General features: G+C 34.8%; 1 protein-coding gene across 5 annotated transcripts in view; it reads left to right on the plus strand.

Annotated features, from left to right (window-relative positions):
* The window catches only part of MYO9A (myosin IXA), a 270,235-nt gene that overhangs the window by 158,524 nt on the left and 90,915 nt on the right, over positions 1–20,796 (plus strand). For all 5 annotated transcript variants that reach the window (XM_079912006.1, XM_079912009.1, XM_079912008.1 and 2 more), the window contains exons 18-24: positions 513–552; positions 6,782–6,904; positions 14,076–14,156; positions 15,908–16,018; positions 16,873–16,995; positions 19,390–19,539; positions 20,343–20,662. In XM_079912006.1, the coding sequence (XP_079768132.1) occupies positions 513–552; positions 6,782–6,904; positions 14,076–14,156; positions 15,908–16,018; positions 16,873–16,995; positions 19,390–19,539; positions 20,343–20,662 (948 nt within the window). The remainder of the gene's footprint in view (positions 1–512; positions 553–6,781; positions 6,905–14,075; positions 14,157–15,907; positions 16,019–16,872; positions 16,996–19,389; positions 19,540–20,342; positions 20,663–20,796) is intronic.

The following is a 20,796-nucleotide window of genomic DNA, read 5'->3' on the forward strand; positions in this document are numbered from 1 at the left end:
TTGGGCTTTATTCCCTGTATGTAGTCATTAAAAATAAAAAAGATTTGATATAAGTGTGATACTGAATTATGAATAAGGGAAAAAAGGGCAAAGGAGAATTTTTAATTTCTAAAAATGGAAGATCATGAGTCTTAGTGAAAAGTACATTTTAAAAATTCATGAAATTAGGCATCTATTTAAGTTTAAAATGACAGAAACAATGCCTCTTTAGGTTTAAGAATGCAGAGCCCTATTAACATCCAAAAGAAAATGAAACTTCAGCTTTGAATGTACATTATGTTACTTATCATCGGGCTTAAATGTGTTTGTACCTGTATTACAAAGCAGGCATCTCTTTTCTTCTCTTATCCGTCCTTCCCAAAGGTGACTGCTTAGTTGAGTTAGACAGTGTTTTCATTTAGGCGACCTATAACTTGGAAATGGGTATATAATCTGTTGTTTTAGTAGAGACCTTGAAATCATTCGTCTCTACCGTGTTTTTTTTTTTCCTAATGTATGATTTATCTCTATAGGAGAAACAAAAATTTCAAATCCAAGCCTGGCCTTCCAAAGGTGAGTATTATGAAAAAAATTTTTCTGTTAGTGCCCCATTTCATAATTATTTTTTTATTATTCATGCAAATGATCTTCATAAACAAAAAAAGAAATATCTTATTTGTACCCAAAATAGAGGTTAATTGTGTATATTCAGTTGAAACCATTTTAGAAATAATGCTGGATGTTATGAAATGGCCAAGTTTAATGGTTCAGGTAAATATTTGTGATATGTCCCATTTTCTAGTGTTTGAAGAGCTTCTGAATATAAATGTAAATTTTTGTTGAGTAATTGCATCTTTGCATAAGATCTTTTCATTTCTCCTTGAGTCAGGTTAAGATAAAATTCTGAATTTTATCTGATTTAAAAATAATTTCTAAGTAATGCTTACCTAACTCTCATCATCGTTAACATTAGTTAGCCAGGTTTTTCTGTAAAGGTCCAGTTAGGCTTGCAGGCTTATCTGTTCTGGTCTGTGTTATAATTACTTAGCTCTGCTATCATAGCACAAATGCAGCTGTAGACAATATGTAACTGAATGAGAGTGACTGTATTCCAATAAAACTTTATTTATGGACACTGAAATTTGAATTTCATTTAATTTTCACATGCCATCATATATTATTTAATTCTTTTTGCAACCATATAAATCTTATAAAAACAGTGGGCAGGATTTGACCCAGGGGTTGTAATTTGCCTACTCTAATCTACATTCCAAAATATTTATTAAATTTACTAAAGAAAGAAAAATCTTACTGAGTTTTTCTTTCTCTTGTGCTCTCCCAAAGAAGGAGTCCTGTCGTTTGTAACTTTGTTAATGGGCATAATTTCAAAATTCTAAAAGAACTGAAAAAGAGCTATTTATTGTCATGATTCTCTAGTTCAAGAAAGAAGAAAATGAATCTGTCTTTAATTTTCCTTCTACTTAAGTCACCTTATATTTCCAAAGAAAATTTAATGTACTGCTGATGTGGTTTGTGGTAGTGACAAATATGTTTTAAGCCACAAAGAAAAGTTACCTAAGTGGTTTGTGATTATGGTCTTACATGAAACAATTTTATGTAGAGAGAAAGAGAGGAGACTACATTTATTGTCAAATATTCATTATCATTCATTTGTCTGTCTTTTTTCCTTCACTGTCTCTCTAGCCTTTTTGTATTTTGAATGCCACCTCTGGACCTAGTGTTTGTGCTGTTCTTTACCCTCTCCTCAAATGGATAAATTATTTCTTTTTAACTGTAGTATAGTTGATTTACAATGTTGTGTTAATTTCTGCTGTACAGCAAAGTGACTCAGTTATACATATATATACATTCTTTTATAACTTCTTAAACTTTACATGATAGACAACAAGAATATGTTGGATACATCTGAAGTGAACGATTCCATTCAATCATCAGTCATGGGAATCCCATCTATTTCTCAATCTTTTAAATTTAAATATGGCTAATCTTTTGTTTATTTTAGTGTGTCTTGTGTATTCAAGTACATATATTTAATATTAGAGAGGCAACATAGTCTGTGAGAATATAGACCTTGGAGTCAAACTGACCTACATTCAAATGATGGATCTGTTACCTGCTCTTTGATTTTTTAAAAAATTAATTATTTTTTGGCTGCGTTGGGTCTTTGCTGCTGTGTGTGGGCTTTCTCTAGTTGCAGCAAGCGGGGGCTACTCTTAGCTGCGGTGGTGCGTGGGCTTCTCATTGAGGTGGCTCCTCTTGTTGCAGAGCATGGGCTCTAGGCGCGCAGGCCTCAGTAGTCGTGGTACGCGGGCTTAAGTAGTTATGGCGCATGGGCTTAGTTGCTCTGCGGCATGTGGGATCTTCCTGGACCAGAGCACGAACCCGTGTCCCCTGCATTGGCAGGGGGATTCTTAACCACTGTGCCACCAGGGAAGTCCCTGCTCTTTGATTTTTGGAGTTGGTTCTCGAACTTGTCTTAACCTCTGTCTCTTCATTTGTAATGCGGAGGATAATATATGTTAGGATGAGAGATATATATTTGGTATGTACATGATTAGTATTCAATAAATAATAAGTATTTTCTTCATATTTGCTGCCAGAATGTTAGAGCTGAAGCTGTGGCTCATCTGTGTACATACATGTAGGCATGATGTGTGCTTTGTTTAGTAACCTCACTCTTCATCTTACTTTCCTACCCTTCTTTAAATATGCCTTATTTTTTCTAATTATGCTTAATGAGTGTTTGTGTTTTGCTTGTTTCTTTCAGTCCATTTCAAACCAAGGCAAAACAAGTATATATTAATAAAATTAAAGTGGCGGGCTTCCCTGGTGGCACAGTGGTTGAGAGTCCGCCTGCCGATGCAGGGGACACGGGTTCGTGCCCTGGTCCAGGAAGATCCCACATGCCGCAGAGCGGCTGGGCCCATGAGCCATGGCCGCCGAGCCTGTGCGTCCGGAGCCCATGCTCCTCAACGGGAGAGGCCACAACAGTGAGAGGCCCGCGTACCGCAAAAAAAAAAAAATTAAAGTGACAGATCCTATATCCTCATTGACTATGGTCATTTGCTGATTAAGATATTTTGGTTGCGTTAAGTTAGATTTATGTGATGTGGAAGGAAGCAACAGAAGTGTAGATAACCTGAACTTCTTTTCCCTTTTGCTCTTTTGTGAAATCTGCAGCCACTTTCTTACCTTGAGTATGAATCATCATTGTACGCATCCCTACAACTTTTATCGCTACTGGAAATAAGATTCAGTCACCTGTATTAAGGGCACCTCATTTTATTGATATAGGTAGGATTTAGAATGCTTTATTTTTATTACAGTTCTGAATAAACACAGGCAAATATTCAACACATATAATCCAACAGCCCTTAGCCTTCTGTTAATATAATTCTGTTTTGATAGTTCTTTCCATTTCTCTCCTAGAGAGTACTTTCCCTCTCATACCTTGAAACCATCACTTCTATTAAATATACCTTTCTAATATGATCTACCTTTGAATTTTCAATCTTTTACTGACAGTTCCCTTGTTGTACATTTCTACTTTGACACCCTGCTCATCTCTCAGACTTGATCCCCAAAGCTATTTTGGTTTGTCACTCCCCTACTGAATTTTTGTAGTCACTCAGGCTCAAACGTTGAAGGTAAGTTTATTGTGCATTTTAGTTGTCTTTAACAACATGAGCAATATCTTCTTAATCTTTGTGGCTACAGCACCTTGCACAGCAAGCAGTAAATAATTGTTTAAAAAAGAATGAACTGACTAATCTTAATAAGCTAAACAATGAAGATGGAATTAAGAAAGGAATAAAGTAGATAATGAACAGAAGACCTAAGAAAGGAATTAACTCCGTATCTGTTTTCTGCTGGATCTTGGGCCCACAGTTCAGTTCTTGGTTTTTGTCACATCATACTGGACTATTGAAGCTCTCCCTTGACTGGATTTATCTCTCTCTTGCCTCCTTAGCCTCCTGTCTTCCACATTGTTCTGCTCCGCCTTGTCTCTCCTTTCTTCCTTGCCCTGTTTTATCTTCTTCATAAATCTTAATAACCCTCAGATTATCATTTATTTTTTAATTTCCTTATAGTCTGTTTCCCTGTACTTGAATGCAATGTATTCCTGGCACTTAGAACAGAATCTGTAGTAATCACTGAATATTTGTTGATAGATCTAATCATGGTGAGTTTTGTGGACAAGAGACTGGTCTCCAGTTGCTGAGGAAACATTGTTCAAAAATCATTACTTGCTAACCATTCGTTCATTTATCCAAACTAATATTTATTGAGTTTGCAGTACCAGACACTGTTTCAGGCATTGGAGGTGCTGAGATAAACAGTCCAGTCAGAGAATCCTTGCTCTCTCATAGTGATTCTTTTAGAGAAAGAGAAAAAAATACATAACTAAACAAAAGATGATTTAGATGATATTATGTGCAAAGAGGAAAATAAAATGACATATTATTGATTTAGATGGGGGCTGCCTTTGGGGTATTTAAGAAAATAGCTTCATGAGAAAGTTTGGGTATTTAAGCTTTAAGTTGAATGCTAAGAAAAATCAAGCAATGTAAAGGTCTATCTATAGAGTATTCCAAGCAAATGAAAAGGTTAGAAAGACCTTGAGATAAGAATGAATGTGGATTTTTTTTGTTTTTACCTTTCTAATTAAATTCCTTGATGGGAAGGACTTTTTAATAGTTAGAAAAAAAATAGTTACTTGTATTTTTCACAGTTCATCTGACCCTTTTTCACATAGTAACATTTAGTACTTAATTTTACCATTGCTTTAGATATGGTTTATAAAATGCAACCATTTCCGAGGTCTTTTTATCAGAAGTATCTTAAATGTTGGGGGGGGGCAATAATTTTAGGCTTCGGTGATAATTTCATTTTACTTATGGGTAGACCACACAACTCTTCTAATTGAGTCCTGACCAGTATATGAAATTATTTTTTTCTTAATATACAATGAATCTTTTTGTAAGAATTCAAAAATACTAATAAAAATTAAGTATAAACTCTCAAAATTCAATATACACATGTACTATATATATTTACATATATATTATTGTTTTGTGTGGGATTTTTTGGTCAAGAGTATTTGCAGATATTTTTCCACGTCAGTAAATATAGGTTACAGTATTTTTAGGAGCTGTATAGTATTCAGTTGTGTGAATGAAGCATACTTTATGAAAAAAATTCTGTATAGTTCCTTATTGCTTTTGTTTAGAATTTTTCACTATTTTTTTGAAGTACATTGTCAGAAATAACATTCAGGGCTCTCCTTAGATAAATATGTAGACGTGAAATGGTTTATCAGAAAGATTATAATGATTTGCATTCCTAAGAACAGTGCATAAATATGCCTATTTCATGTATACTGGGTTTTATCAGCCTTTACTATGTTTGCCAATCTGATGTGCAGAAAATCTCCTTAAAAGAAAATGTGTATTTCTTTGATTAAAAGTGAGATTGATTGTCATTATGTTACTTGTCATTTATATTTTGAGAATTGCCTGTTGAAGTCTTCTGCTCATTTATTATCACTGGATGTATTTTTTAAAGGATTTTTTTTACAGTTCTTATATACGGATAATAAGTCTTTGTCATTATTGAAAATATTTTTTCTTAGGAGGAATTGTTGAAATGTATATTGTACTTAATGCCACTTGGAAGTTTTTATTTTTTAATGTTTATCTTGTCAAAATTAATATTTCGTAGTCTTTTAATTTGTCATACTTGTAACTCAATTCTGTGCTTCTCATACAATAAAACTTTTACTACTTTTAAAATAACATATGCAGTTGCACAACTGTATAGATACATTTTTTCCATTGACAAACTCACAGCCATAAATTAGTAGGATTTTAAAAATTGATTAATGATTAGCTAAAAAAAGCTCCAAAATACTTTATTAGTGTCCTGTTTTGTATTCTTTAGTTGCTTTATGTGTAACTTATATCTTATTTTTAAGATTAATAATTAGGACCTCAGGATGCGGGTTGATAGGGACTACATTTTCTTTTTTTCTGTGTACGTGTTCCTGGCTTACCTACAATATAGCCCAGGGATTGAATTTAATTTATTATCTGTGTGAGTCGGGATTCAGTTGCAGATAACTAACAACCATAGATATTGTTAAGTAGAAAGGGACTTTATTCAAAGAGGTGCTTACAGAAGTCATCAGAAGTATTAAAACAACGGAGCAGAACTGACCTCAGCTGTACTCAGAAAGCTAGGAAATGAGGAAGCCACTATCACTGGTGCTGCTTCCAGGCTCATACCACCTGCGGTGTATGTAATCCAGGAATCAAGAAGCTGCTACAACTGTTGGCTTCAGGGCTAAGGTGCTTTTACTAGAGTTGCAGTGACAACACAAATGCCCTGCACTCTGCCTCACAACACTTTAAAAAGTAGTGCCTGGGCACTGGGACCACCGAAAACTTAAGTACTTCTGTGTACATGTTTGCCAGCAGAAATAAGCTAGTAGCCAAAGCCTCTGCCTTAGTTAGACCTTCCCAGTTTCACGTGTGGGAATTGATGAACTTAAACCGCATCCAGAACCTGAGATGTAAGAGAGTTTGGGAAATGTAGTTTCTTTTTAGCTGGTAAGCTTCTGTAAGAAAGCAGAAGGAGGGTAAAAATGGACATTGAATATTAATTGCTCATATTCACCACAGTCATTATACGCATGAATAATGAAAACTGGCTTACAATTTTGTTTTTCCTATTCTTAGATTAATTTATATGAAGAATTTGATTTTTTTCCCCTGCTTTTCAGCACTTGCTAGAAGTAAAGTCTTTAAAGCACCTGACAAGACTGACCCTACAGGATCGCATTACCAAGTCTCTTCTTCATTTGCACAAGAAGAAGAAACCTCCCAGCATCAGTGCCCAGTTTCAGGTTGTTTCCTGTTTTACCTTTTTTTCCTTTTATTTTTAACAAAGAGGAATTTGTTTTGTTCAGATTGACATTGTAAGGTCAAAGTGATCCGCAAGATACCTGAATGGGATATGATTCATGTGACTAAAAAGCTATACTATAATGGCCATTTTGGATGGAAGTACCAAAGATGGGGAAAAAATGTCAAGTGCTTTTGTTTTTCATCCTTGTATCTCTGGATAGTGCATATCCCAAAGAGTAATTTATTATTTTCAGTGTGAGGAGAAAAGCATCAGAAAATTGACTGCCCAGATATGGTCACTGTTAACATAATGATGTATATTTCTCCCTATATATTTAAACCTCATGCTACTGCCATCAACATTTAACTCAATGGAATTGTAAGTTTTTTCTTGATTGTTTATTTTAGTTTTGTGTATATAGGAATCCAGTTCCTTTCATTGTAACTGGGCATTTAGGAATAAATATGATCATAATCAATTAACCAAATAACCTCCAGAATAACTTTACAAAATTCTCTTCGAATTCTTCCCATTCTTCTCAAATCATCTCTAACATTCTATTCATTTGCTAGATATTTATGAAAAAGAGCTGAAAATTTTAAAGGAAACAGTGCTTTACATAATTTTACTCTACCTCATGCTTTTATCCCAGAAGTGTCGTTCACTGTTAACTAAAAATTTCTTTATCTGCCGATAGCTATACTTCTATGTTATCACGTTTTTCAATGCTCCTGTTTAATCCAGGATACCTGAATGTAAATTATCTACTAACATATCACTGGATATGATCTTGTTTGATTTATAAGCACAGTTCTTCAAACTGTAGGCTAGAAATGTCATTTTATTTTAGACAATTTTCACGGTAGGCCTAGACAAAAATTTGATTCTATAAAAGCTACTTGGTCAAAGTGCTCTTTAAAAAAAAAACAGCAACAAAAAAAAAACAAGATCGAAGAGCCAAACAACTTATAACTTATTAGGTGCTAATAAAGTTAAAGGAAAGACAATTGAATATATAATGGAAGCTCTGCCATGAATTAAAAAAAAATCCTTCTTAAACCACAATCCTATGGGTTAATGGTATTTGATTATTTAAAAAAAGAGAGAGATGTTGCTTGACCAGACGGGTCTGTCTATACCTCGGTGGTGTCTTCACATCCCAGAGTTTGGGTTTTCACTTCATGGATTTAGAAATGCAAAGATGAATTTACAGGGAACAAAAATATCATGCTGACTGATAAACTATAAACACTGCTGTAAAACAGTATCAAAGTTTATTAATATACAATGAGAAATAAGAGTCATAGGCAGACTTGTTATAATTTTTAGTTCATGATCACATTTCCTCCTGATTAGCAGATCAAGGTGGGAAGCCAAATTCTGATCAAAAGGTAACGTGGTGAGCTTGGTATCTGAAAAGGAAGCATTAATCTCATAATTATGAAGGGTAGAACCATTAAGCTGTTGTGTCCTTTATTTTGTTACCTTGGATCTTTTACAGGTGCCTGTATACCAAACTCAGACTTTAATCTGAAGAGTACACATTATAGCTACTACAAGAAAACTTAGTTATAATTACAATCCTATCATGTCCCTTAAAATCCCCCAAGTTCAGGAATTATGGATATTTTCAAATTAAATTCATGTATTGTGTTTAACATTTGCAAAAAGAGTCATCTTTAATGTTTCTAATACATTGTTAAGTATTATAAAAGTAATGAGTACTATATTCTCCAGATCCTTTACTAAAAATTTATATACATACATTATTTTTCCTCCAATTCTGTGAGATAAATACTGTCATTCTTATTGTACAGGTGAGGAAATTAGAAGTGATGGAGATAGATGGCACCCAGCTGTCTTTGACTTCATACACTTCTTGTGAATGAATATTTACTTTCATCAAAATGAAATCATAGAACTCATGAAGGATTAACCGATACAGGAATTGCCCTTCTGCTATAAACAACTAGAAAACTGGACAAAAGATAAGAATAGAATATTTTTAGATATTAGACAGTAAGCACTGCAGGATTATGATCCCTGAGAAGAGGGAAATTGAGGCAAGTCCCAGGTTACTGCATAAAGGCAATTTGCTATAGCCCAGGGAGAGGGAATCCAACCAAATGCCAAGGTTTTGCTCTGGACCTGCCCTCACAAAGCTTAATAAAAGCAAGTCTTGAAAGAATCAGAGTGATCCTTTATAACTTAACAGCCCCAGGGGAAAATGTCTGTTGCTCTTTAAAGAAATATAACAAAATCCAACAATGTAAAATCACACTAGCATCCAATCTGAAATTATTAGGCATGCAAAGAATCAGGGAAAAAACAACCCATAGCAAGGGAGAAAAAAAATCAATCATTAGAAACAGATCTAGGGACTTCCCTCCTGGTGCAGTGGTGAAGACTCCATGCTCCCAATGCAGGGGGCCGGGGTTCTATCCCTGGTCAGGGAACTAGATCCACATGCATGCTGCAACTAAAAGTTTGCATGCTACAACTAAGGAGCCTGTGAGCCGCAACTAAGGAGCCTGCCTGCTGCAACTAAGACCCAGTGCAACCAAATAAATAAATAAATATTGAAAAATGAAAAAGAAACAGATCTAAAAATGACAGAGATTATGGAAATAGCATTTAGATGAGGATCTCAAAATAGCTATTATAAATCATATAAATATGTCCGAAGAAAAACATGAATAATGATGAGAAGAAAATAGAAGATATGAAAAAGACTCAAATGGAACTTTCAAAGATTAAAAATGTAATATTTGAAAATAAAAATAAGCTAGATGGGATTAACACCTATTTGCCGAAGTAGTGAATTAGAAGTTACATTTACTTTAAAATAAAGTGCAGAGAGAAATAACAAAGATGGAAAAAATGAAAAAAAGCATTAGTAACTTGTGGGAAAATATTAGATCATTGAACATAGGTGTAATTGGCATCGAAGAAGGAAAGTCAAGAGAGGGGGATACAGAAAAAAATTTGAAGAAATAATGACCAAAATATTTCCTTATTTTTATGAATAATATAAGCTCAAAGATCAAAGAATCTCACCAAATCCCAAGCAGAACAAACCTAAAAACACCAATACACATCACATCAAATTGCTAAAGCCAGTTAAAAAGAGAAAATTTTAAAGACAGCCAGAGAAAAAAAGACAACATTTATGTGCCATGAAATGAAGATAAGAATAACAGTAGGTTTCTCATCAGAAACTATGAAAGGCAGAATTCAAGAGTAGTATTCTTAAAAAACTGAAAGGGGGAAAAAAAACCGTCACTCTAAAATTCTGTGCACGTGAGTATTGAAGGTTATATAGAGACTTTTTCAGACAAACAGAAGTTGAGAGAATGCATTGCCAGGAAATCTACATTATAGGAATGTTAAGTTTGGGATAAAAATGATGAGAAAACCATAGATTTTGGATCTATACAAAACACTAAGATTGCCAGAATGATAGAAGTGTAATTAACTATAATAAATACTTTTTCTCTTCTTTTAATTTTTTAGAAAGATAATTGACTATAGAAGAAAAAAATAATAATATATTGTGAGGTAAAAATAAAATGTATGACAAAAGTAGCACAAAAGGGAGGGGCTAAATGTAAGTTTATACTGTTGTGAAGTTTATACTGTTGTAAAGTTACAGCATTACCTGTATACTGTACACTATACAGGTAATGGTGTAGCATTATTTGAAGGCAGACTGTGATATGTTAAAGATGTAAAGTCTTGAGAAATCCTTAAAAAAATAAAAGCTTATCATAGGTAATGAGCTAATAGCAGAACTAAAATGGAATCATAAAATACAGGTGATCCTTGATTGAACTGCAGGGGTCCACTTACACATGGAATATTTTTCAATAGTTACACTACAGTTTTACACGATCAGTGGTTGGTTGAATCTGAGGATTCGAACTCCAGGTAGGGTGGAACCAAGTATACCGGGGGCCAACTTTAAAGTTACATGTGGGTTTTCAACAGCACAGAGGGTCAGTACCCCTAACCCCTGTGTTGTTCAAGCGTAAACTGTATACTCAGTTTTAAAAAGACAGGATAAAAGAAAGAGCAGATTAAACAAATAGAAACAAATAACAAGGTGGTAGACCATATGTATATTTTTCTTATTTCAGTGGTTAGGTAAATAGCCACCCTCACCCTACTCTGGATTATTCTCTTTTGAGACTTTGTCTACTGCCAGCAAATGTTAGTATCCTTTTAGCCACCAGACTGTCAAATTAAGTAGCTAAAGTCTTAAGTTATGAGCGAGATGATACAACTTGATCATAAGGCAAAAACTATGCATTGTTTTTGCATAGAGCTGTATATGAAAGGAGGCCACTTCATAGGTACCATGTGTCTGCTCAGTTAATGCTTTGGAAGGAGTTTTGTGGCTTTCTCTTAGGATAATAGGTCATGCACATGCTGTTGCTGTTATATCTGCTGAAACATGTGGATAAAACTACTGCCCCTCTCTTGGCCTGACAAGACACGCATGCCTCGCTGCTCAGAGACCCACAGATTGCTGGGAAATATATCCACCACTACATCATTAGTCAGTGTAGTCCTTTGCTTGTAGTGGTGGAAATTCTAAGTGTTTCTCTTCCTTGGCTAAGGGTTTTTCTAACTTTGGGTTTTTTGGCAGAAATCTGAGTTCTCTGTGTAAAAGCCCATCGGTTTGAAGAAAATAATCTACTTCTAGTTCTACCTCTGGAACTAAGAATTAAGTCATTACACAAACTCAACCAAGCTGATTTTTATTCTCGAAATATGTATCTATGTATTCTGTTTTCTACAGTAGATACATATTGGTTTTATAGTGAGAGGAAAAGATGTCTAAAGAGGATTATTTTTTTCAAAGGTGGTTTATTTACAGCAGCAGAAAGTGAACCAGTGGTTGCCTGGGACACTGGGCGGGGGCAGTTTTTCACTGCAGATGGGCAGGAGGGGACCTTTTGAGGGGATGCGTGGAAGATTTCTAAATCTGGATTGTAATGATGGTTGCACAATTGTATAAATTTACTAAAAAAATCATTGATCTATGCACTACAATGGATACATTTTTATAGTATGTAAATTGTAATACAATAAAACTGTTAAACACAAACTCACTACTAAGAGAATGAAAGGGCAAGCTACAGGGTATATGCATATACTTGTAATAAAACTGAAAAAAGACCTTATATGTGGAAAATATGAAAAATCACAAATCAGTTCTTGAAAAGACAACCTAATAGAAATGGGCAAAAGTCTTGAACAAGCAAAACTATCTTATATCAAAAGATGTTATCCAAAAGGCCAATAAGCCTATCAAATACATCCTCAATATTATTTATTATTCATCAGGGAAATGAAAATTAAAACTGCCTGTAAGGCAATAACACTACACACTTTCCAGTGTGGCTGAAATAAAAAAGATTGATTATGCAAAGTATTGGCAAGGATGTAGAGCAACCAGAATTTTTATACACTGCTATTTTTATACACTGCTATTGAAATATAAATTGATGCAGGCATTTTGGAAAACAGTTGGAAGACATGTAGAAGATTGTTCATAGCAACTTTATTCCTAACAGCCCAAACTTGAGCAACCAGATATCCATCCTAAACAGATAATTTAACTGTGGTATAGTCATATAATGAATCACTACTATATAGTGCTGAAAATGTACAAGATACAATTGTATGCAACAAATACAAGATAGTACATAGTGTATCTTTCTCTTTATATAAAGTTTAATAGCAGGTAAACTGACTTACCATCTTGGAAGTAAGGATAATGGTTACCCTTGGTTGAGGTGTGGAGGGTGGAGGCAGGTAGCCTATGTACAGTGATCTTGCTAAGTTCAGTGGGATGGAGCACAGAGGGACTTCTAAGGTTCTAATATTTTATTCATTGATTTGGGCTCTGGTTTCAAGAGTGTATTCCCTTTGTGAAAATTCATCATACTGCATATTTATGATTCAAACATTTTATATTTTGTGTATTATATTACAGTAACACACACGAAAAGAACACCTAAAAGTAAGAAAATGTGTATGTTGATGTAATATATATGACAGCAATAACAGGAGTCTGTGTGATTGTAAGGCTTCTAAATTTTACTTGAAATCATAAAATATTGACTCTAAGTATACTGTGCGATTAGGTTAGTATATTGTTATCCGTTGAGCAGACACACACACAAAAAACAATACAAAGAGATGTAGCTGAAAAGCCAATAGATAAATAGAATACTAATAAACAAAATATGTTATCTGACTGTAATTAAACCAGAAATCAATAAAATAAAGATAACAATCCCCAAATATTTGGCAAATTAAAAAGACATCTAAATAAAACATGAGTCAAAGAGGAAGGACAATTTAAAAAATATTTTAAATGGAATGAAAATAAAATATCACAGTTTGTGCAGTGCAGCTAAATCAGTACTCCAAGGTTAATTTATAACATTAAATGCTCTTATTAGAAAAGGAGAAAGGCCTTAAGTCAGTAATCTAAGCTTCTACCCTAAGAAACTAGAAAAAGAAAAACATTAAACCCAAAGCAAGCAGGAGTGAAATGTTAAAGTAGAAATCATCAGTGAGATCGAAAAGAGAAAAATAATAGAGAAAAACCAATGAAATAAAAAAACTGGTTCGTTGAAAATATCAGAAAATTTATAAACCTCCAGTCAGACTAATCTGGAAAAAAGAGGCAAAGCACAAATTATCAGCATCAGGAATGAAAGAGGGAACATCACTACATACTCAAACATTAAAATTGAAGCAGGGGATTACTACCTTCCTTGATACCCTACTGGATGTTTTCCCAAAGTTACTCTGAGACTGCATGAGTTTGAATAAAGTTGTTTCATGAAATGTGAAGAAAGGTAAAAAATTTATTATAGACTTAGATTACTATAAAATATATCTGCAGTATTTACTATTGCCAGTCTGTCAGCTGGTTAAACTGGTTAAATGGTTAAACTGCCATCCTCGTCCTTAACTGGCCTCAGTTTAATCAGTATGGCAGTGTACACAATGTGCTTTTCAGAAACAAACCTATTTCTATGTATACCACTTTTTTTTTGCATATTTTACCAATATTGTTGTTTATATTTATAAACCATTCGTTGCCAGTTTGGAATGAGAGTAAGTGCTAATTATATTGCTTTGTATTGCAGGCCTCATTAAGCAAGCTGATGGAAACACTTGGTCAAGCAGAACCATATTTTGTAAAATGCATTCGCTCTAATGCCGAAAAGGTAAAAATGTCTAAATAAGAGCTTCTAGCTCAGCTTACTTCAAACCAAGCTTTAAATTCTAAGAATAAGTGGCGGGGAAGAGCTATCTATAATCTTTGTAAGGAAAACAGTGTTCTATATTTTCTATGAATATCCTTATTTCCTCACTTAGCTGCCTGAAAAGTATTTATATGGACTCAATTTAGCATCTCCTAGAATTTAGCATCTCCTACAGAAGCAAAAATCTCTTGAAATTCCATCATATAAAAGAATTTTATGCAACTTTTGTTACCCGTACCAAGGTTAATCTCTCTTGTTTAGATATAAGGTATCAGTTATTCTTACAGAACTTGCGTGGCATTTTTCATGTTTAGAGATTCTTGTCTCTTCAAAATAGGGAAGATACTCAACATTCTTGATTTCTTCTTGTTTTATATGACAGTTCCCCTTATTAGAGCTTTGCAAAACATATCTGTTAAGTGTGAACAGTTGTCATCTTTATGTCCATCATAGGAAAAAATAGTTCTAGCCCAAACTGCTAAAATGTCATAGGAATTAGTTTCAGCTTTCTTAGTTCTTAATAAGCAGTCTCTAGCTCTGCTAGTTATAAGCTTTGTGATCTTAGATGAGTTACTTAATCTTTCTATGCCTTAAATATTTTCATCTGTGCAACAATATACTGGAATTGTAGGACCAACCTCATAGTGTTTTGTGAATACATATGAGTCAATACCTATAAAGTACTTAGAATGTTTCTGGCCCATACTAAGCACTTAGTAAATGTTAGCCATTCTTTTATAGAGACAAAAGAGGAAACCATTTTATTTACAGTTAAATAGAAGTTTGAGTCCCTGTTATTCTTGCTATGCAAAGCGTTCAATTAATGAAGTATTTAAGGGCACAGAATAAGTACTAAATAAATATTAACTGCTATTATTATTTAACGTAAGTTGCCCACTTGACTTTTTTTTTTTTTTTGACAGCTGGTATGCCCCATCTTTCTGCAGGAAAATATTTAGGATTGCCTTAGTGGATCATTGAAAATAGTATTTAGAGAATAGGGAGAAATATCAGAAGCTCCAAATACAGCCTCTTTTGAATGTCTAAAAATATGCCTATGAGATACCTAGGAGTGACAAAGTGTCATGACTGGTGATGATTGAATGCCTCCCTTTAGCCTCTTCCCTATTGATGCTTATACAATGAGAGATCAATTCTCAGGGATTATAGGAATTTTTTGTTTTTCAATGTGTCATACCAGTATCATCAGCAAAAACTAGGGAAGTAAACTTCTTTTAACCTTGTACTAGTCATACAAGAAGAAATATGTCAGCTCTCAAGTTAACCAAGGCAACTGGAAGAGTGTGGGGTAAGTCGTTTCTGAGTGAGATTGTAGATAAAATCTTACTTAATAAAAATATAGACAGTCTTGACTATGTATAAGTAGGTTAATCTTGTTACAAATTTTATAGTGACTAGACTGTGTGGCCTGTGGGCAACTACATTCCTTTTGAGCTTTGAAGGCCCTCTTCTTCTGCAAGTAGAGAAGCCTGGAAGCTTGTGTCTCTTTTTTCCTTTTGGTCAGGCAGTTAGAACTTTTCTGAAGCTACCAGCTGGGGAGGTAAGATTGTCCCATTACCTCTGCTGTATCTTAACCAGACAGCCTCCAGTCAATTCCTAGATATTCAAAACTTAACTACACTTGTAAGACAAACATTAATTTGGAGATCTATTCTCCTGGGTTAATCTTTTTTCCATTTGCTTTGTTTTAGTTGCCGTTAAGGTTCAGTGATGTCTTGGTACTTAGACAGCTTCGGTATACTGGGATGCTGGAGACAGTTCGAATTCGCCAATCAGGATACAGCTGCAAATATTCTTTCCAGGTTATGCTTTTATAGTGATATTTAAATATATTTGTACATCAAGTAAAGTATTCCTATGCCTTGCTTATTTTTTATTTGGGTCTCACTTGTTGTTTATTTCTCGTGATTCTTCCTTTACATTCTGTCTTTTGTATACAGAATTGAAGAGGGATAGAGAATGACAACAATCTCATTAAGCTTGTGTTGTAATAGAATCCACTACTTGGTTATTCTCATTTGATCTGAATGTTTGTTAATATAAGTTTACTCATAACATGGCAGTTCTTCACACTGATTACGCCAGTAATTGAAATACTTCAATCAGAACTATCTAGTTCAAAGGAAAAGATCCCATTTAATTTTTCCTAAAGTCTTCTCAGCAGGATTTTCTTACATAGGAGGCTGCCAGCAAGGCTCACAACTGTTCTCATCAGCTACTGCTGCTATGGATATAGAAATTATTTTGAAGCTTTTCAGCAGCTGAGCAGGTCTTTACTGTTGAGTGAAAGCTTTATTCTCAGTTGTACCCTGAAATAGCTGTCACCTTTGCTTATTTTTCTGCTAAAAAATTCAGATTTTTGTTAAATAACCTTTTCTTTGGTCTTTAGTACAGCTTTCTCAAAGGGAGAATTAGCTTCTGCCCTTCTTTTCTTCTTTCATTCCCCTTTGATAACAGAATATGTAGGAATCACTATCTCCCCCCACCATTTTACTAATTAACCTTTTGAAATATTTTAAATTAACAAGTAAATTCTTGGTTTCACACTGTTTAAAATAATGAGAAAAAGATCAATAAAAGGACAATTAGCTAATTTAGAATTTTGTTTACATATGATTCTTTTGTGATTTTACAACATTTTCTTTTCGCTTTTCAGGATTTTGTGAGCCATTTCCACGTACTTCTTCCCCGAAATATTATTCCATCCAAATTTAACATTCAGGATTTCTTCAGGAAAATAAATCTTAATCCAGATAATTATCAAGTTGGAAAATCCATGGTAAATATAATATATACAGCTTTTGCCAGATTGAGTGCATTTTTGTATATAAGTAATAATGGCAGTCTTTGCCGAGGAGAATGTTTATAAGAAAGATAGTGTACCAGATTTCATAAGGAAATCAGTTAGGCCAAGATTTTTACTTAATAATATAGTCAGTATTAATCAAATAGATTATAGCCAATGCTCTAGTGCTGCCTATAATTTTAACTGCTTAAAAAGCATTTCTTCCTAGGTATTGCACTGTAATTATCAACTCAATTTGTCTAAAGTGACCTTATCCAGATTCCCCTACTGTCTTTAACTAATCAACTAGTCTTTTTCTCTGTCACCTTTCTTCTAGTTTCTTAGGCTAGAAACCATAATCATATTTTGGCTTACCCTTCACTTTAATCATTTTACAAAGTTCTGTTTCTGTTTTTTTCCTTATAAATGTTTCTCACATCTCTCCCTTTTTCTCCATTCTTACTGTTTCCATTTTAGTTCTGTTTTGTAGCTCTCACACATTTCTCTTACAGTAAACAGATCCATCATCTAATGCCAGTCTATTTTTATTCCATTTAACTCACTCTACCCATAGTATCAAAATCATCATCTTAATATACTTTATGTCAGCCTCCTGCTCAATAATAATCCCCTTATAATTTCCTCATTAAATCTAAACATCTTTCTCTTTTTCAAGAATCTCCATGTTGTGACTTCACACTGTTTTTTTCTTTTTTTAATAAATTTATTTATTTATTTACTTTTGGCTGCAGTGGGTCTTTGGTGTTGCGTGTGGGCTTTCTCTAGTTGCGGCGAGCAGGGGCTACTCTTTGTTGCGGAGCATGGGCTCTAGGTGCGCGGGCTTCAGTAGTTGTGGCATGTGGGCTCAGTAGTTGTGGCTCGCGGGCTCTAGAGCGCAGGCTCAGTAGTTGTGGCACACAGGCTTAGTTGCTCTGTGGCATGTGGGATCTTCCCGGACCAGGGCTTGAACCCATGTCCCCTGCATTGGCAGGCGGATTCTTAACCACTGTACCACCAGGGAAGCCCCACTTCATGCTATTAATTGTTCCATTGTCCCAGTACGTATCTTTATTCTTTTTTTTTTTTTTTTTTTTGCGGTACGTGGGCCTCTCACTGTTTTGGCCTCTTCCGTTGCGGAGCACAGGCTCCGGATGCGCAGGCTCAGTGGCCATGGCTCACGGGCCCAGCCGCTCCGCGGCATGTGGGATCTTCCCAGACCGGGGCACGAACCTGTGCCCCCTGCATCGGCAGGTGGACTCTCAACCACTGTGCCACCAGGGAAGCCCCTATTCATTTTTTTATAAATTTTTTTTTTTACATTTTTAGAAATTTATTTATTTGGCTGCGTTGGGTCTTACTTGCGGCAGGCGGGATCTTCGTTGTGGCACACAGGCTTCTCTCTAGTTGTGGCACATGGGCTCAGTAACTGTGGCACGTGGGCTTAGTTGCACCGTGACATGTGGAATCTTAGTTCCCCGACCAGGGATCCAACCCACATCCCCTGACTTGGAAGGTGGATTCTTAACCACTGGACCACCAGGGGAGTCCCTGTACCTTTATTCTTATTTCCAACTCCTTGTTTTGCTCAGGTGGAGTCCTCTGTCTCTTGCCCTGAATAGCTTACTGTTTTCCTCTTTGGGTATCTAATATCTATCTGTACTTTCTAAGAACATTTTTTAATTTTTGACAAAAATGGGAAGTGATGGATATGTTAATTAGATTGTGGTAATCATTTCAAAATGTTTATACATACATCAAAACATCACATTGTACACCTTAAATATACACAGTTTTTAATATCTACCTGCTCTTAATGTTGAAGTGTAAATCCTGTTTCCAAAGGGACTATGTCTAAGTTATCTTTGTATCTCCCTAAATTCCTAAAGATTTATAATAGAATGAAGGAGTAAATAAGTAAACTGACGAATAGCTTTGGGCAGCAAGAAGCCTTTGATGCATGCTGGGTTTCAAAAATACTTATCATTATTGGTTTATTCATATTATGATCAAACTTTAAAATCTGTGGTTGTCATCTTTTTTTTCCCCACTCAAACATCCTTGAAAAATATGACATATTAATATTACCAGTACTACATTGGCTCCTAATGGTGAAGTTCCCAAGGGAATAATGTATCACAGTCTCTAGCACTGGGATCTTTGTAGTAATGTTCACCTTTCCAGTTCCCCTTCTGTATTCTAATGCCTCCTTTCCAGTTTGAGAATGACTACTTTGGCTAAGTTGATGGAAATATTTATCAGTACTGCTTGTACCTGTTTGCCACTGTGTCTGTTCTTCTCTAAAAAAGCTTACCATAGGAACGATGATGCATGAAATAAATTTCTCATTTCTTCTTAAGCTGTATGCTTCATCTTTTTTCCTCCTGGTAGGTGTTCCTAAAGGAGCAGGAACGACAACACCTACAAGATCTGCTTCACCAAGAGGTGCTCCGCAGAATCATATTGTTGCAGCGATGGTTCAGGGTCTTGCTGTGTAGGCAGCATTTCTTCCATCTGAGACAGGCATCCGTTATCATCCAGGTAGGAAACAAAAGATTCTTTGCATGAGATTGGCTAGTTTATTTAGCCAGTGTTTTAGTAACTAGAACTGTTTTACTGTGAAACATTTAAGTAAGAATGTAAATTTCTTCAGTGGTGAGAATGTGTCCTACTCATTTGTTAAATGTTCACAGCATCCAACAGATTACCTGGCATATAATAATAGACTTTAATGGTGTTAAATTGAAATTAAATTGAATTTATAGTTATAATGTCTTGCGAGGTATGATTAGGGGCAAAGGAGTTATGTGCCTTAATTTTTGTTGGCAAGTTATTTTTAGTGTTGTGAGTGATATTTGAGAATTATATGTACATTGTTGTTGTTATGTATTCATTTTGGATGAAAGGTATCATATTTTACATTTATCTTTTATTTTCTCCCTCGTTGATTTATATGCTGGCTGTTTTCCACAGGATCTTTACTGTTTGTACAAGAAAATCTTTAATATCTTAATCTTTGCAATGTATACACGATGACGTTAAACCCATTAATATTGGCAAATTGTAGGTGAGAATATAATGTAATTTGTTAAAATTAATTTGTAGGGCATGAAAGCATCAAAAAGTTTTAAATTACTTTAAGTTGTATAATTAACTTCATTGAGGTTATATTATCTAAAATAGTTATTTTAGCCAGGCATATCTGGAAAAGGAAACTTTTTTTACTTTAACCACCCACAATTTAGCTGTTTAGCCACTTAACCTCTAGTTATGACATAAGAAATTTCTGTGAGAATGTGTTATAAGATATGACAACAGTTTTTATTACTTTGTCTTCCCCACAGCGATTCTGGAGGAATTACCTAAATCAGAAGCAAGCCAGAGATGCAGCTGTGCAGCAGGATGCTTTAGTTATGGCTAGTGCAGCCACTGTTCTTCAAGCTTCCTGGCGTGCTCACTTACAGAGGCAGCGGTATTTGGAGCTCCGGACTGCAGCCATCGTCATCCAGCAGAAATGGAGGGAGCACTATAGGCGGAGGCACATGGCTGCTATCTGCATACAGGCGAGATGGAAAGGCTACAGGGAAAGTAAGAGGTATCAAGAACAAAGGAACAAAATTATCCTTTTGCAGTCACTATGTAGAGGATTCAGAGCAAGACAAAGGTAATCTTTTTTGCTATAATAATTAACTCCTCACTTGTCAAGTACTTATATGTCTGCCCTAACATTTGCCTAACTTGAGTTAGAATTGGTTATCTCAGTTTGTCTTCTCCACTAGAAATAGAATTGTGAAATGT

The sequence above is a fragment of the Stenella coeruleoalba genome, assembly GCF_951394435.1.
Source record: "Stenella coeruleoalba genome assembly, chromosome: 2".
NCBI lineage: Eukaryota > Metazoa > Chordata > Mammalia > Artiodactyla > Delphinidae > Stenella > Stenella coeruleoalba.